This window comes from Tympanuchus pallidicinctus, unplaced genomic scaffold, assembly GCF_026119805.1.
Source record: "Tympanuchus pallidicinctus isolate F22 unplaced genomic scaffold, pur_lepc_1.0 scaffold8, whole genome shotgun sequence".
Lineage (NCBI taxonomy): Eukaryota > Metazoa > Chordata > Aves > Galliformes > Phasianidae > Tympanuchus > Tympanuchus pallidicinctus.
Window position 1 is genome coordinate 47,381,051 of NW_026294802.1, and position 16,448 is coordinate 47,397,498.

Genomic DNA, 16,448 nt, shown 5'->3' on the forward strand with positions numbered 1-16,448 from the left:
CGGTGCCAATATATATTTCCCGCGCACCGCCTACTGCCTTTCCACCACCGGCTAGGCCGTGGTTTTTAGGATCCGCCGTCATCCGCGCCGCCCGCCGCCGCCATGCCGCCCAAGTTCGATCCGACCGAGGTGAAAGTCGGTACGTGTTGGGCTGGGGGGACGGCGGGGCGCTGGGGGAGCGGGGATGGCGGTGTGGAGCTGACTGAGCGTTGCTGTGTCCGTAGTGTATCTGCGCTGCACCGGCGGGGAGGTCGGCGCCACTTCCGCCCTGGCCCCCAAGATCGGACCGCTCGGGTTGGTACGTGGGGCTGCGGGGTCGGGCGGGGGGTGCAGGGCCGGTCCCGGTGCGGTGCGTGGCTCTTTGCCTTCATTCATGCGAGGTTTTTCTGATTGTAATACGTGGGTTGTTCTCAGTCTCCCAAAAAGGTCGGTGATGACATCGCCAAGGCTACGGGGGACTGGAAGGGGCTGAGGATCACGGTGAAGCTCACCATCCAGAACAGGCAAGCGCAGGTACTGAACGCCACGAGGGATCGCGCTGTGGTGCAAGCACTGGGCGCAGCAGGCGCTGCTTGCCGCAACCACAGCAGCCGATCCCGGCAGGGTCGACTCAGCCCTTCATCCTTCCGAGGTGGATAAAATGAGTGCCACACTTGGTGTGGGGTCTTCTGGGAAGACCTGGATAGGAAGTGCCCGATTCTTCTGAGTGCAGTGTGTGTGAAGTGTGGGGCTGGAAAACAAGGGGGCATGGGGGTCTGAATGAAGCCCTTCGGAGCCGGTCTGCAGCCACCTGCCACTATACCTGCCTTGAATTCAGTGGCTAGTATATTCCAGTGGTGAGCTGAGAGCAGCCCCAGCCCAGGAAGCAGTGCTCTTCTGGCTGTGGGGAGTCCTGTGCCGAAAGGCTGGGAACAAAGTCCTGTGCTTCAGGAGGAGGCATGTAATGGGGAACAGAAAACTAAGTCCAGGCTTTGTGTTATCTGCATGCTTGGGTGCTGTGGAAAAGAATGAATCTCTTCTTATTTAGATAGAAGTGGTTCCTTCTGCCTCTGCTCTGATTATCAAAGCTCTGAAGGAGCCCCCCCGTGACAGGAAGAAGCAGAAAAACAGTAAGTGTTGTTCCACCTTTGGTTCTCAATGTAATTTAGTACTGAAAAAGAACATGTACCTCATGGCTGCTTAGCATAAACTGGCAGGGGGCTTCTGGGGCAGCAGGATTTCCTGAAGTGTAGCACACAGACAGTGCATACATATTCAAAGTGAGCAGAACAGCCACCCGCCACTGTACCTGTCTTGTAATGCAGTGACTTGTATAGTCCAGAGGTGAGCTGAGAGAAAATGCCAACCTAGGAAACAGAGTTATTCTTTTTCTTATGGGTAGCTCTGTGCCGAAGGCTGGGAACAGCAGCACTGATCACAGCCCCAGTGTAGCTGTAACCTCACTGCTCTCTGTGATCTGAGTGCCAGGAGTGGCATTTTTCTGTTGGAGCATGGGAAGCTGGAAGTGCACTGTGCTTCAGTGAGCTTACTGGTGCTGTTGTTTTGCTTCACAGTAAAGCACAGTGGCAGTGTCAGCTTTGATGAGATAGTGAACATCGCTCGGCAGATGAGGCACAGGTCTCTGGCTCGAGAGCTGTCTGGTAAGTACTGACCTTAAGGGGTGGGACTGAGTCTTGCTGTGTGATCTGAGTGGCTCAGGCTCTTGGCTGATCCTTGGGACAATCTAATAACTGGTGTGGTGAAGTTCCTACAGCTTGTATGTGCTGACACTGAGCAGGTGGCTGTAGCAACACACGAACAACCTGGTGCTGCCAGGAGCCAGCATCGCACTGCCTGGCAGTGCCAGCTGCAAGGTCTGAGTGCATGGTAGGGCTTAACTCAGGGATCCTGACCTGCCTGTAGTACCTACTGTCATAATATGGGGCTGAGTAGCAGCCTAGGCACTGAGTGTGTAGCAGACACAGTGCTTTCTGGAGCTTTCTGTGAGCAGTACCCTCTAGCTGGCTTAGGTTGTGTGCTGCCCCTTCTAAACCAGGTGGCTGCAGCCTGCAGACCACCAGGTAGCTGGCATGGGAGGGCTGAGGCATTTAGGAATTGGGCTATGTAATGGTTCTTCCGTTTTTTTTCTGTGCTAAAGCTATGTTTTCCAACTGCAGGGACAATTAAGGAGATTCTTGGAACTGCTCAGTCTGTGGGCTGCAGCATTGATGGCAGGCACCCACATGATATCATTGATGACATCAATAGTGGTGCAATTGAGTGCCCAGCTGTAAGTATCCATCTCTAACTGAAACTGCTGTAATTAAACTATTTACTCTCTACTAATGAGCTCTACTAATGCTCTCTATTAATGAGCTGTATTTTTTTTCTCTCAACAGAGCTAAGTGTGGAAAAGGAGTTTCCATATGAAGGTTCTTACATCTTCTGTAACACCTTAAATACTTAATAAAACACCAGGCTGTCTGTAAGCAGTGTCACTGATTTATATTTTTGTCCTTGTCCAGTTCTGTGTAAGTGGGCTCTGCCTGCCCTGTGCAGAAGTACCAAGGTGATGGTTCCTATCCAGATGTTAAAGATGGATTCTCATGATGATTGCTTGCAGTGATGCAGAGCTTAGAGAAGTATGTGCATGTCCCATGTGCAGAGGGCAAACACCTCTGACTTCTGTGGAGAGCTTTCTGTGAGCTCTTGTCAATGCCAGATGTGCACACGGCTCTGACTGCCCTTCACTGGGGTAAGTGCTTCTGTAGGAGGTCAGCTTCCCCAGGTCAGTACAGCCGGGGCTGCTGTGGTGTCCCAGCAGCTGCCAAGGCTTGGAAATAACTGGGCTGCCTGCCTCTGGGAGGAGCTGCATGTGCTCTGATGGGACTGAGAGAAATAAAATGCTGGATAGAGCTGTATGTCCAGGTCTGTCCTCAAGTCTGCAGCATTTGTACCTGATGGGATGGAGCTTGGCCCTGTTTGCCCAGCTGTGGGAACATCTGGCTTAGGTGGCAGTGTGGGTTTCTCTGGTATAGGTTCTTTGCTCAGGCTTTTCTCATGCCTTCAGTCAGAGGAGATGGGGGTTTTCTGGTGACTAGAAAAAATACAGACAACTCAGACTGAGGTGAACTCCTGTGCGTCTTTCATTACTGAAGGGGAGCAAGTCCTGATTTAGGGGTGGAATTCTGTAGTCAGGCTCAGAGCGTTGCAAAGGGCCCGGTTTCGTGTCTCTTTGGCCTCCTGACTCCTTGGATGGTGATGCTGGGGGAGCTGGGTAAGCAAGCTTGATAGCCCATGTCTACATCATATGCTCCAGGTCCTGGTGTCTCTGAAATAAAAAAAGCAGTTTGTATTGGTAGTGTTGGTACTTCCCTTTGGGTGCTGTAAAAATCAAGTGCCACCTTAGCAGGCTGCTCCAAGCTATCTGATCAAGTGTTAAGAACCTCTTCCAAACTCGGCTACAACAACATAACCAGCCTCTAATGAAGAGGTGCTTTGTGTTTTAGGTTTGATGCAAGTTATATGAGACAGGGTTTGATGCTTGGTGCTTACACCTGAAAGCAATGTGCAGCTGTTAACTGAGGTACTGCTGCAGGATGTGGGTAAAAGCAATGTTCTTGAAGTTGCTGGGAAGCATTGTTCCATCTCCAGCAGGGACTGGGCTCTCCTTTGGGGTGGCACAGCACCAAGGATGCTGTGTGATCTCTCAGGCTGCACAAAACTGAAGTGGAATAATCCTGGTGATAAGAATGCTTTAGCTGACACTGGTGTTGCTAAGCCTGGCTAACAATGGTGTTATGAGTGCAGTTCACTGCAACCCCACCAGCACCCAGGGGTGGGGAGGAACCTTTTTGGAAGGTGTGCTTTCCTCCTCTACAAATGCAGTGATGGTACTCAATGAGTTGATTTTTTTTAATTGTCTTTTCACTTCAGCAAGCAACACAGTTATCCAGCACTTACAGCACAAGAGAGACTTTCTGGAGGAGCTCTTCTACAGCAAACAGGACTGTATATGGTGGTATGTATTGTAACTGTGGGAAATGGTGGCAAACTGGTGCATCTGGCAATGAATGTAGAGGATACCTGAGCTGGGCTGCTCAAAATCACCATATGGGGCTCTGACTGTTTACCAGGATCTGAGTCCTTTGGGAAAAAGCCAGAGCAGCAGGAGGGAGCTGGCTGTGCTGGGGCATCGGCTGCAGCTGCATCATCCTCCTGGTGCTGAGTGACTTGGAGTCTCTGCATAATGGAGGAAAAGTCAAGCCCCCAAATAAATTCCAGCCCAAGCTCAGGGTGAGAAAATGTGGTGGCAGCTACTGTGCTGTGTGTGCTGAGCTGTGGCTGTTGGTTGCTGGAGTAGTGCAAGCAGCATCAATTCCCGCTATGCAAAGCACCACACAATTCCTAAGTAGCTGTTGTTTGAGGCTACTTAGATGCAGAGCAATGTGGAGAAATGAAATCTTTGTAACTGCTCCAGCTTAAGCCAGAAGTGTGGCTTTTGGCTACAGTGCCTGAGTGCACAGCAGTCATGCACTAGGAATGCATCCCATACTGCTTGTGAAGCATAAAATGTACATAACGTTAGCATGGGGAAATCAACTGTTTGCATATGATTTGACATCAGGCTGCTGCTGTGATAAGGCCTTGTGCCTGTTCTGCTTCTGTGTTGCTGTGCCCAGTGGGGAAATGGGTAAAGCTTCCTAAGGGTGGACCTTAGGCAGGCTGAGGGAGCTGGGCTTGTTCAGCCTGGAGAAAAGAAGGCTGGAGGGTGACCTCAGTGCAGTCTTTCAGTATCTAAATGGAGCCTACAAACAGGAGGGGAATCAACTCTTTGAAAGGGGAGATAACAGCAGGACAAGGGGAAATGGTTTGAAGTTTGAGGGAGGGAAGATTGAGGTTGGATGTCAGGGGGAAGTTATTTAGAGAGAGAGTGGTGAGGTGCTGGAACAGCTGCCCAGAGAGGCTGTGATGCCCCATCCATCCCTGGAGGTGTTCAAGGCCAGGTTGGATGGGGCCCTGGGCAGCCTGGGCTGCTATGAAATGTGGAGGTTGGTGGCCCTGCATGTGGCAGGGGGTTGGAGCTTTGTGATCCTTGAGGTCCCTTCCAACCCTGGCCATTCTGTGACCTTTTCCACCTGAGATGCTCAAATAGCAGCAGTGCTGTAATTTTACGCTGGGCTCAGGGGCAGAAGTCGAATGTACAGCAGCAATGAGGGAGCTGCCAGGATCTCTGGATGAAGGCTGGGCTGTGTGGGAGGGCAGGAGGGATTTGGGCTGACCGATGTGTCTGCGGTTTCTGAGAATATCCAGGCTGGTCCGCTGCTGCCTGATGAAATGTGGGTACATCGCTCCGGTGAGCTGAGGGCTGCAGATAGTGCATGTGGGCTGCAGTGAAATGGAGAAAGGCAGAACACAAAATTAGCTTCTGTTACTTCAAATAGCAGCAGCAGACATCAGCTTATATCACACGTTCCAACTCTGACTATCAGTCTGCAAGACCTTGTGCAGCCTCGTCAGCAGCTGCAGGAGCTCCCCTGCTTTCTGCTTCCCTCTTCAGCTGTTTGTAGGGCCTTTCTCTGAGACAATGAGAGAATCAGGGAATAAAGCTGAATAAAACAAGACTGTCATCCCAGGCACTTGTTATTTTTAATTCTCTAGCTTGGAGGTTCCAAGCAAGGATGCATGGCCTTGGTGCTTTCTCAAGTGAGGTTTGCTTTTGATCCAGCACATTCCTCACCTCTCCAAGAACACCAAACCAGGATTTTGTTGTTGTGTAAGGAAAAACGTCTCCAAGTGGCCCCAGACTGCAGTGGGGACTGGAATGTTGGTGAGACCTCCTGGGCCCTGGGGAAGCTCCATTGGCCAGGCTGGCTGTGTGCTCAGTGGTCAGCTGGCTCCTTCCAGCTGAGTTTTGCAGCAATCCCACCACCAAGCTGCACTAATGCTGGCGTTGCTGACAGTGAAGGCAGTCTGGCGGAGGTGAGCAGCACATCTTTCAGAAGCAATTTTAGTTTAAAGAGCTTTAAAGTGATTGCTAACCTCGGCATTAGCAGAGCCCCTGCTGGGGTGAGTTTGGAAGCACCCTGTGTTGCGCAGCATCCCTGCATGCGTGCGCTGTGGGCTCTCCTCACTTGACAGTGCATGAAATAATGAGGGAAGAAAAAAAACGTATTTTGCATAAGGGCAACTATCCTGGGGTCAAGATATGACCTTTCCCTTGCTGCCTTAGGACAGCTCCAGCAGGAGCCCCGCAGCTCTGGGAAGCTGCCGATCTGGTCCCCCTCTGCCAGAAATTTTTTCCCACCCAGGCATCCTAGAAGGGAACTGACGCAGCCAGTATCGACCTACATCAGCTCCGTGTTTGAACTCCATCCTCCTGATCGCTGGCTCTGCGTTCGGCCACCACGGTTTCTTTCCTCTGCAGCGTGCCGCACCTGCACGAGGAAGGACGGAAGTGGCACAGAGGGGGGGCCGAGCGCTTCGCAGGACGCGGCTGTGCCGTGCCGCGCTCCCGGAGGCGACCGCGCGGGCACCGCCGTCCGCCATTTACCCATGTTTCCGATTTGGACAACGCCTTCACGGCCGAACGCGCGGAGTTTGACGGCAGCAGCACCGGCCCTTCGGCGCCGGATCTCCGTCGGAGCACGGCGGTACGGAACGACGCCGAAGCGCGCGGAGCGGCGCCGGCACAGCGCGTCAGGAGCGCCTGCGAGGCGCGGAAGCGGAGGGGCGGCGGAGAGCGCTCCCGGAACGCAGCAGCCCGGAGCTGTGCGAGTCCGTCTGTCCGTCCGCTCCAGTTCCTATAGAACCCCTGGACATCCCGCCCCGGTCTGGGACCGGGCCGCTGCCGGCCTTCGAGGCTGGCGCTGCGCCCCCACCGCGGCCACGTTACGGTTTATTGATTACGTGTAACGCGGCGCCCCGCCAGGCTCAGGCTCAGGCCCGCTCCCACGCCGCCCCGCCCCCTCCCCGCCCGCCAGTGCAGGCGGCACAAAGCTTCCCGCGAACGTGACGTCACCGCCCGCTCCTCCTTCCCCCCGCCCCCTCCCGCGCCCGAACCCGCGCCCGCGCGCGCCCCCTTCCACCTTCCTCCCGCCCTCCTTTCCCACGTGACTCCGCGCCGCGCCGCCCTGCCATTGGCCGCGCCGGCGGCGTAGTAAGAGCGACGCGGCGAGGGCGCGGGCCGCTATTGGCCGGCGGGCGGCGGGTGGGAGGTGGTGCGGCGCCCCGCCCCCCTCCCCGGGTGTGCGCGAGGCGGCGGCGCGTGGCAGCGGCTCCCGCTCGCGGGCTCCGAGGCGCTGAGCGCGGGCCCGGCGCGGCCCGGCCATGACGGACTTCAAGCTGGGCATCGTGCGGCTCGGCCGCGTGGCCGGCAAGGTGCGGGCTCCGGGGGAGCGGACGGACCGACGGACGGAGGGAGGGGGGGCGCGGCCGGGAGCCGCGGGCCGGGCTCGGCCGCACGGAGCGGGCGGCGGGCGGAGCGCGGGACGGCGGGCGCGGGGCGGCGGCTGAGCGCGGTGCTGTGTTGCAGACCAAATACACGCTGATCGACGAGCAGGACATCCCGCTGGTGGAGAGCTTCTCCTTCGAGGTGAGCGCCGCGCGGCCCCCCGGGATCGAACCCCTCGGGAGCCGCTCCTCCCCCCTCCTGGGCCCGCGGCCCCGCGCCCCGTCCCCGCACCCCGCCCCGCCCGGAGCGCTCCGGAGCTCCGTCCTCCTTCACGCGGCCGTCCCCGCGCCGCGCTGCCGACCTGCCGCCCCTGCGCGCTGCCGGCCGGGAACGGCGCTCCCCCTGTCGGAGCGGGGAAAGTTGAGAGGTGTTCCCTCCGCACGTGGGTGCGGAAACGTCCCCTGAGCGGAGTCGCACCCCGAGGTTTGCTGTTACTGCCCGCGCCCCTGGGGCTGGGACGGCCGAGGGATGCCCGGGCTGTGCTGCGCGCGGAGCTCCCGGCGCTGCGTTGTTCCCTCTGTGCGGCCCTGCTGACAATAGCGAGGGCCCACGTGCAGCGCCGCGTCCTACGAGGAGAGGTAGCGGCTGTGGGAGTGGGGCCGGGGCGGTGCAGGGGCCTTCGGTACTTCCACTGTGGGGTGGGGTGAGAGGAGATCTGGGTCAGATGGGGAGGAAACTCTTCTCTCAGAGGGCCGTGAGGCCCCAGCGCCGCTGCCCAGAGCTGCGGGTGCCCGTCCCCGAGTGCCCAAGGCCATGGATGGACCCTAAGCAAACTGATCCGGGTGGGGTTTGGGGTTCCTCCCAACCCAAGATGCAGAAGTAGAGGCTCGGTCGCGCTGGAGATTTGAACCATGATTCCATGTCAATTCAGCGTCCTGCGGACACGTGGGAAGGGCTGCCTGCCTTTACCACTGCTGTCCCATTGCAGCTCACGCTCTGCTGCTCAGCACCCGTTGTTCTTACAGTCTTCCCCTTCTCTCCAGGCTCGCATGGAGGTGGATGCTGATGGAAATGGTGCTAAAATATTTGCTTATGCTTTTGACAAAAACCGTGGAAGGGGATCTGGCCGCCTGCTGCATGAGCTGCTCTGGTGGGTATCCCATGGAGCCCGGGGCTGCTGCTGCTGCCCACAGCATTTGGGGCCTCTCAGGGAGTCCCAGCCTCAGCCAGAGCCCAGCACAGCAGTGCTGCTGTGTCCTGGCCTGGGTCTGTTTTGCACTGTGCCTCAAAATAGCTGAGGCTCCAATAACTTCATTTGCATGGAAAGTAGTGACAGGTGAGTATTGTGTTGCTTAAATCTGAGAAATATGACTGAAACTTCACTTGGGGCTTCTGTCCTGTGATGAGCAGGTAAGTGAGAAGTGGCAGAGTGTGGACAGAACATCTGATAGCCTGAAACTTCAGGGATTTTGCTTGGCTTTCTGGAGCGCTGCCTGAAGGGTGTGCTGCTGTTTCCTATACTGTTGTGTCTGCTCCCCACAGGCAGGGAGCATTGCCTGAAATTCTTTGTAGCTGCCATTAGGACTCAGAGCCCAGTGTGCATGGTTGCCAGCAACCTGTTGTTAGAGGCACTTTGCAAATGTGTTTTTCATGGATTTGGAGGAAAGATGGGATGTGCTGGAGAGAATCGTTATTTATTTTTAAGTCTTTAAGAAATTAAACATGCTTTCTGGTCAGTCCAATAAACTGTAATGAGAAGTCACAGTGCCTAAGATCTCACTGTACTTTCTTCATTGCTTGAAGTTACTGGTTCTCTCCCAGCTCAGAGCCTGGATGAGAGGAGGGAGTCAGGAAAAGCTCCAGGCACTATTACTATTATTTTCAATCTGCTCATTAAATATGGATTTTAACCTGCTTCTGTTATTGTTTAATCTCACAGTACACAACTTGGGAAGTGAGTCACAAGTTGGCTGCGCCGCACGGTGTGAGTCGGGCTGTCAGCCCCTGCTCACTGTGCACCTCACAGCAGGACCTGCAGTGCTTGCATTGCTCCAGTGTGGGGCAATGGGTGTGGGGCTTTGCACACAGCTCAGCCATTGCCTCTCTCGTTAGCTGGACTTCTTAGGAAACAAATCTAACGTTCAGTTGGGTAACTCAAATCGTGTGACTTCACCGTATGCTGGTGTCAAACCCCCGAGGTTCTGCGTGATGGGGATTTTTGGAGGCTGTGAGCTGTCCTGAATGCAGATCTGCATGTCTGGAGATGCAGTCAGGTTCTTTGGGAAGCACTCAGCGTTTCTGCTGTTCTGTAAAGTTGGTTTGATCCCTCTGAAGGCATGATTTGCTGTGGTCTTAAATTACATGCTACCACGAGGCTGCTTTGTTTGCCTTGCTGCCTGAGTCTCCTTGTATCTCTGGGAAGCCTCTTGGCTGCAGGTGCTGTGTAGTGCTGGCCCCGCTGTCAGCACACCGTTCTGCTCTCCTTGCGCTGCAGCTGTTCTGAAAAGAAACCTGCAGTGTGTTGAGCTGAAGGTCCTTCCCCCGTGAGCTCTGGCAGCAGGGAGCACTGCGGGGGCCCTGTAAGGGAGATGAGTGGCAGCACCCATCACAGCTGTGTTTCCTGCATGAAAGAAAAGCAGAGCGCTTGGGTCAGTGCATGTGGAGGAGTGCAGGAGTTCCACCCGTCCTTCTGTGTGTCCCCTTCTTCCCCAGAATCTCACTGAAGGAATAAACCTGATGCTGTGCTTCTGGTTTAGCATACAGTGTTGGATGCTTCTGCAGTAAGGCTGATAGATGTTTTTTCGTTTGAGTTAAGCAGGAATCATTGTTCATGCAGTGAGGGCCTTAAAGCTGGTGGCTGCCGAAGCTGCAGCGGTGATGGGATCCTTTTCCCACTCCCCCCAAAACCCTCCTGCCAATGTGTGCAGCAACCTGCAGTGCCACATGGGAGCTGCAGCCTGAATCATAACACACTTCTGCAGTGCTCCTTCAGGAGGAGCTTCCTGCAGCCTTTGGCTCAAGTGGCTCTGGGATGCCCTGCACCAGGATGTGCCCCTGGGTATTATGGGATGCAGGAGGTACAGCTGCAGTGGAGCTTATTGGGGTCATGGGTGCAGATAGAGGCTTTGTAGGGGGGTCATAGGACGTGGCTTATTGATGCCCCTAACAAGCTCTTGGAATCCTCTTGTTCCCTAACTTCAGCCTTTCTTTAAACTCCCATTATCTGTTTCAGAAAAGTTTCTTGGTCAGTCTCCCTCCTTCCCTCCTCTCCTGTTTGCTCTTACTTTGCACCTCTGTTTCTTCCTCCCAGATCCCACATCCATATCAATCTCATCTCCCTTGTTGGCACTTTGTCCTGGTCTCGGTCTAATGAACCTTAATTCCTTCCCTCTTGGTATCTGATCAATGGCTGCCTTCATCTGTATGCATGTATGTATCCATGTAGCTCCATGGTTCTCACTTCCAGCCTTCAGGGTTCCCCATTTCACTTGTCAGACCCTCCTGCAGTGTTCAACAACTCCCAAAGCAGCTTTCCCTCCATCAGGGCCTTTCAGCAGGCTGTTTTCCATAGCTTGTTTTTGGTTTCTTTTCTTCTCTAAATCAAGGCTGGCATGAGTTAATATGCAGCTGTCCTGCTTTGGGTTCAAGCAGTGTTCAGTAATTTCTCTTAGTCAATTGTGCAGGCATTGCAGGCTGTCTCTTATTCACAATTAGTCAAAAACATTCGCCTCTTTGGTGGTGAAACCCCTGTCCTCTGTTGCTTAAGAGACGTCCTCAGTAAATGAGAAACTGACTCACGCCAGTGCCAAACTTGAACATAAGCATGTCTGATAGAAACTCTTACTAAAATAATAAAACAATATTAGCTCCTTTCAAGCTATAATATTAATAATTACATGGGTGCTGTTGCTGAAACTGGAATGATGGTTTCTGGAAGTTTCTCTGCAATATTCTTGCAATTAAAATATGCTAGGATTGTCTTCTGAGTCCACTAATTTATAATGGAAATGAGCTTCTGAAACAGATCTCTGTCTTCTGGGAGCTGATATAGCTGAAATATTCACTGCAGCCTGAGTTGTATCATCTCTGTTTCAACGGCAGCAGGCTGGGAGGCCTTCTGGGTTCAGTGCAGAGTTGGGGCTGTGGAGGTTGCTCGTTGCTGAGCTCTGAGCTGGTTTTGTTTCCTGCAGGGAGAGGCACCGTGGAGGGATCGCCCCGGGATTCCAGGTGGTACATCTGAATTCAGTGACCGTGGACAACCGCCTCGACAATCTGCGCCTCGTCCCGTGGGGGTGGAAACCTAAAGCTGAAGATCTCTCCAGTAAACAAAGGTGTGTTGATATTTGGCACGGAGATGCCATTGAATAGTACTTGTCAACATCTTCAGTTGTTTCACCTCTTCTGTTCAGTGGTGTCCATCTTGGCTGAGCCTGTTTGTTTGACTTCGGGCTGTTTATGCATCACTGTTTCAGATTGCCCATCTGAGAAAGACCAGAGTTAGTGCTGACAGTGCTATGGAGGGTCAGTCTCTCCCCGTGGCAGTACGTAGAGGTTCTGCTCTGCCAGATGTCACCACAGTAAAGCAGTAAACCTGCGTTCCCTTCTGCTTGAACGGTGGCATTTGGGGGCAGAGTTCAGCCTGCAGTTCTTGCAGGCTTGTAGCTCTCATCCTCAGGCACTGAAGTTCTGACACGGTCTGCAAAAGCCGGGGGCTGCGCGATGCTTACATCTGGAATGATGTATTTAGGTTAAAAACGAGTTCCTGGGAACAGCTGCTGTGGGTGTTCACTGCAGGTACTGGGAACTTCCTACACGCCACGTTGCGCTGATGTTACTCAAAGTGCATCAGATCCTTACATCAGGTTGGACTTGTTTCACCTGTGATGGGGGAGGGCAGGAAGGTTCATTTTTTGTGAGGGACCCATAGGCTTCATTCTTTTGCATTTACACCAGAGTAACCCTAAAAGGATGCTGTATGCGAGAAATGTATGTAGTCTGAGGTGTAGCAGGTTCAATGCAATGGTAACCTTACCTGCCTTTTTTAACAAATGTGCACTTGCTTTTTTAAAGGGAACAAAGTCTGTATTGGCTGGCAATCCAACAGCTCCCTACAGACCCTATAGAAGAGCAGTTTCCTGTACTGAATGTAACACGATACTACAACGCTAACGGGGATGTTGTGGAGGAGGAAGAGAACTCATGCACATACTATGAATGTCATTACCCCCCATGCACAATGATTGAAAAGCAGGTGTGTTGGAAAGAGCTGGAAGGAAACAGATGATGACTTGGGCTGCTTCTGTAGGGGAGGGGAAAGGTTGTTCCTAAAACTAGCAAGTTTTGCAGGCTGCATTCAGTTGCTAAAGGCAGAAATTCTCTTTGAATTGGGTGTTCTTTATCATGGATTTTTTCTGATGTGATTCATGCTCTTTAGACTTCTTTGGAAGTGTTTATCAGGGCTTCATAGAGGAAGGATGTAGATTTTAATTGACATTTTGAGAGAACGTTGCATTGAATTGGGACGAGAAGTGACCTAACTGTATGCTGGGAGGAGTGTAATGGCTGCAGTGTGCATAAAAAGACAGGTGGAAGCATTCCAGCTCTCCAGTGACCCAGAATGTGAAGGAGCTATGTGAGGCTTCTTTATCAGATATGGAGAAAGCCTTTTGAGGCTTTGAAAGTAGTGGAGTAAAAAAGATTACGTGCTTGTCCTTTCATGTGAAGAGAGTGGACTTGCATGGTGCTTATTCAGCGCTGAACCAACAGGAAAGCTAGCTGTGGCTCTTTGCTGTAGGCAGATGAAGCAGCATAGTCCAGATGAAGGCAGGTATAGAATGGTGCATCTGAGGGCTGCATCTCCATCAGACCGATGTCTTTATCTAAGAATAAGGGCTTTTCTTTTGTGATAATAAATGCTGAACAGGCTAAAATCATCTAGTGCTCCGTTTTGGTCTTTTTGAGGAGCAAGTAAAGAAGTTTAAAAACCATCTTAATTTGGAAAAGGGTGAGCTTTACCTTCTGCTTGGGTCTGCACCTGAGAGCTTTCTGGATAACTGTCCAGCAGCGACAGCGTGTGCAGCCCTGCTGGCTGTGTCTGTATCAAAGATGTTTGCACAACAGCAGCAGTATGAGAACACGTGTAAAGCTGTCAGAATTCAGTCTACTGAGCCCTGCAGGAACAATTGCAAAATCAAACAAATGCTGTCGCTCCGAGTCGTTGTGGTATTCTGCCGCTGGTGCTGGGATGTGCCTTGAGGCAGGAGCGAGAGGCGGGTTGTGAACCTCGCTGGGAATGGAAGAGGTCTCGTGCTGGACAGGCTTGCTAACGCCGCCTTCTTTCTCCTAGCTACGTGAATTCAACATCTGCGGCCGCTGCCAGGTGGCCAGGTACTGCGGGTCGCAGTGCCAGCAGAAGGACTGGCCTGCGCACAAGAAGCACTGTCGCGAGAAGAAAAGGACCTTCCAGCAGGAGCTCGGACCCGAGCGATGACCGGGCGGCACAGGCCTCTCAGCAGCAGGATTCCTTCTCAAAGGCATTGGACTCTTGCTTTTGCACAGTAATGACAGACTGCTTATTGAAGCCAGAGGCACTGAAGAAGAAAAACCCTGTGATGCTTGAGCAGAACAGCTGACTGGACGAAGCCGGCTCTGACTGGTGCTGTGGAAAGGGATTGGGTCTACCCTTCCAGTATTATATTCTCAAGCAAAAAGACTACTGTGGAGGCTCCAGGCAGGAAGCTTCTCATTATTTATATGTTAATACGTTTGTAAACTCATGTACAGTTTTTGTTAGAAATTCTTGATAGGACTCATTACCTGTAATGTGCAGATGAGAACACATTGTTGGCCTCAAAGTTTAAAAAAAAAAAAAAAAAAAAGTCATGTAGCAAAAGCTTTTCCTCCCATGTGGCTAGAAGTGTCTGTGGCTGTGCCAAGGCCAGGAGGCTCTGACATCAGCACTTGCTCTGGAGAACTCTGCATGGAAGTTATATTTAAAAAGAAAAAAAAAAGGCAAACACAGTAAAGGTTGGAATGAATCATTGTGTGCTCTCTAGTTTTCTGCTGTTCCTGCCGGGTGCTTTCAGAGCACAGTCACACGAGGGTGTTGGACGTGCATACCCAGTAGGAGCTGGGACAGAGTGTGGGACCACATGGGATTACTGTGAGCAGGCAGGCTGTGGTGCTGCTTCCTTCAGAGCACTGCTGGAGTCCGTGTGTTAAGCAGGCAGTGCTTTTAGAAAGCTGAGCTGGCTTTCTTGTCTCAGAACCCTTGTACAGAAGTAGCTGTAGGGAAGCTCAGGTAGGCAGCTGCCTGGGGGTGCGGTTGCCATCGTGGCTTCCCTGGGAGCACAGCAAATACTGTGATGTGCAGATATGTCTAACTGACCTAATATTTGGTGATTGAGTTATTTATTTAAAGAAAAAGTGTCAAACCAAGAATCAGGTTTTTTTATTTAGTAATAAGGATTTGACGTGCAGAGTGCGTGCCTGCTTTTTTTCTTTTCAGGTGTTTCCTCATGTATAACTTGAAAGTTTTTTTCTTTCTCACTTTTGCCTTAAAGGTGTATGGCTGAGTTTCCTGAAGAACTACATGATTTAGTACCAGGTGTTAGTCTTGCTTCGCAGCTAAAAAATGTGAGTTGTTAAATTCTGAAAGCAGAGCCTTTCTCTGAATGCTTTTTGAAATAGATTTTTTTTTTTTTTTTTTAAACATAAAAACTGTCAAATTCATTTTTGAATCGGAATTCACTTTGCCACTTCTTGTTGGAATGTTGGTCTTGCTTGTACTCAATCTGTCAGACAACAGCCTGCTGTGGACGCCAATATTATATTATGTTTCTAATATCTGCTCGGTTAGTTCTTAATTATTACTGCTTGGGTGGGTTTTTGTTCTTCAGGCATCATGGTGAATAACAACTTGTGAAGCTTCCTGATGGAAGCTCTCTTGGTGGGCACATCTCGAAGGCGCAACTCATGGTTTGTACCTCAGCTTTTCTGTTCAGGCTGCCTGAAATGCTCTTAGGCACAAAGAGGTTTAGCAGGACCTGTTCAAACTTCCCTTATTATTTTTTTTAAGGAAACAATTAATTGCTTTAAATGAATTGTAAGTTTTTTAATATAAAATGGAATGTAAGGAATACATATATTTTTTTACCCAAGGCAGTAATCTGAGAAGGGCAGAAATATTGTCTCCTTCTTGCCCTTCTAAAGGGCTGGTGTTGCTCCTGCTGGTACTCAATTGTACAACCACTAATTGTGATTAGCAAAGTACAGTGTTAGAGCATTTGAACTCTTCTGCAGCACTGAGCAGAGAAGGTGGTCGTGGCTCATCTGTAGGAGAAATAGACAAACTGCAAATGAGGTGCTGATGAGGAGGCAAAGGGCAGATATCTCCTGAGCAGCAGATAAAGGACAGGTGAAATGCTAAAGGGAACAAAAATAGGATGGATGGGTGCCTGGGGTGCTGAATGGGATGGGAAAGGTGACTGCTGGGTTAGGAGATCTATTACAAATCTATTCATCAATTAATGATGAAGTAAGACAGCTACTAATCTTAGTGTGCAGCTGTTGACTCCAAACCCTTCGTGCCTGAGGAGAGAAGTGGCTATGAGGACCCCAGTGTCTTTGAGTGATGATGCCTGCCAGGTTGCTGGAGGATCTGATGGTTGCAGTGTTTGGGAGCAGAAGGCAGTGGCCCAGGCCCATGCAGTCCTCCTATCTTGCCCTTGTCATGGGCTGTGTTGCTGTCATATGGCTGTTCCCTGCTGGATGCACACGGTGGGGGGAGGGGAGGACAATAGAAAGGAAAATGGAATTTGAGGAATGCTCAAATCATAAAACTCAGACAAGTGATTTTAAAACCCATGAGGAGCAGAGAGACTGCCAGAGTCAGCAGACACAATGTGCAGTGAAGGGAAGATCTGATGGGGAGATAAGGCCCCAGCAGGCAGAACAGATTGAATCCTCTGCATCTGTTCACTGTGAGGGCTGGGGGGTTCACACAGCAATGCTTCCATATACAGAGCTGTCTAAAGTGCTTTCAGGAGTGATTAAAGTTCAGAACCGAGCGGCAGCA

The 16,448-nt window shown here is 51.8% G+C and overlaps 3 protein-coding genes and 2 non-coding genes across 5 annotated transcripts; 4 read left to right on the plus strand and 1 right to left on the minus strand.

The window, feature by feature from the left end:
• On the plus strand, nt 1-2,468 carry RPL12 (ribosomal protein L12). The gene is made up of 7 exons (XM_052667679.1): nt 1-139; nt 225-298; nt 415-513; nt 1,028-1,109; nt 1,554-1,640; nt 2,157-2,269; nt 2,379-2,468. The coding sequence occupies exons 1-7, from the start codon at nt 103-105 to the stop codon at nt 2,382-2,384; spliced, it is 498 nt and encodes a 165-aa protein (XP_052523639.1). The 5' UTR covers nt 1-102; the 3' UTR covers nt 2,385-2,468.
• On the plus strand, nt 790-917 carry LOC128074119 (small nucleolar RNA SNORA65). Its single transcript, XR_008202986.1, has one exon. It is a non-coding gene; the product is annotated as a small nucleolar RNA SNORA65 (small nucleolar RNA).
• On the plus strand, nt 1,276-1,407 carry LOC128074118 (small nucleolar RNA SNORA65). Its single transcript, XR_008202985.1, has one exon. It is a non-coding gene; the product is annotated as a small nucleolar RNA SNORA65 (small nucleolar RNA).
• STPG3 (sperm-tail PG-rich repeat containing 3) lies at nt 2,381-6,937 on the minus strand. The gene is made up of 4 exons (XM_052667683.1): nt 6,533-6,937; nt 6,331-6,416; nt 5,262-5,367; nt 2,381-3,310 (listed from the first exon to the last, which is right to left on the minus strand). The coding sequence occupies exons 1-4, from the start codon at nt 6,534-6,536 to the stop codon at nt 3,180-3,182; spliced, it is 327 nt and encodes a 108-aa protein (XP_052523643.1). The 5' UTR covers nt 6,537-6,937; the 3' UTR covers nt 2,381-3,179.
• A 286-nt stretch (nt 6,938-7,223) lies between these two features.
• Nucleotides 7,224-15,217, plus strand: ZMYND19 (zinc finger MYND-type containing 19). The gene is made up of 6 exons (XM_052667678.1): nt 7,224-7,359; nt 7,514-7,573; nt 8,416-8,522; nt 11,563-11,703; nt 12,443-12,623; nt 13,719-15,217. Exons 1-6 carry the CDS (start codon nt 7,309-7,311, stop codon nt 13,860-13,862), a joined length of 684 nt encoding a protein of 227 aa, XP_052523638.1. The 5' UTR covers nt 7,224-7,308; the 3' UTR covers nt 13,863-15,217.
• The last annotated feature ends 1,231 nt before the right edge of the window (nt 15,218-16,448 follow it).

What these genes read in the sequence shown, in the direction of transcription:
- STPG3 (XM_052667683.1), bottom strand. An exon ending in AGTTCAAACACGGAGCTGAT is followed by an intron (nt 5,368 to 6,330) that starts GTAGGTCGATAC and finishes ATTTCACTGCAG; the next exon opens with CCCACATGCACTATCTGCAG. An exon ending in CAGAAACCGCAGACACATCG is followed by an intron (nt 3,311 to 5,261) that starts GTCAGCCCAAAT and finishes TTTTTATTTCAG; the next exon opens with AGACACCAGGACCTGGAGCA.
- RPL12 (XM_052667679.1), top strand. Translation starts at nt 103, where the DNA reads ATGCCGCCCAAGTTCGATCCGACCGAGGTGAAAGTCG. An exon ending in TCCAGAACAGGCAAGCGCAG is followed by an intron (nt 514 to 1,027) that starts GTACTGAACGCC and finishes CTTCTTATTTAG; the next exon opens with ATAGAAGTGGTTCCTTCTGC. An exon ending in CAGGAAGAAGCAGAAAAACA is followed by an intron (nt 1,110 to 1,553) that starts GTAAGTGTTGTT and finishes TTTGCTTCACAG; the next exon opens with TAAAGCACAGTGGCAGTGTC.
- ZMYND19 (XM_052667678.1), top strand. Translation starts at nt 7,309, where the DNA reads ATGACGGACTTCAAGCTGGGCATCGTGCGGCTCGGCCGCGTGGCCGGC. An exon ending in TGGAGAGCTTCTCCTTCGAG is followed by an intron (nt 7,574 to 8,415) that starts GTGAGCGCCGCG and finishes CCTTCTCTCCAG; the next exon opens with GCTCGCATGGAGGTGGATGC. An exon ending in GATCTCTCCAGTAAACAAAG is followed by an intron (nt 11,704 to 12,442) that starts GTGTGTTGATAT and finishes GCTTTTTTAAAG; the next exon opens with GGAACAAAGTCTGTATTGGC.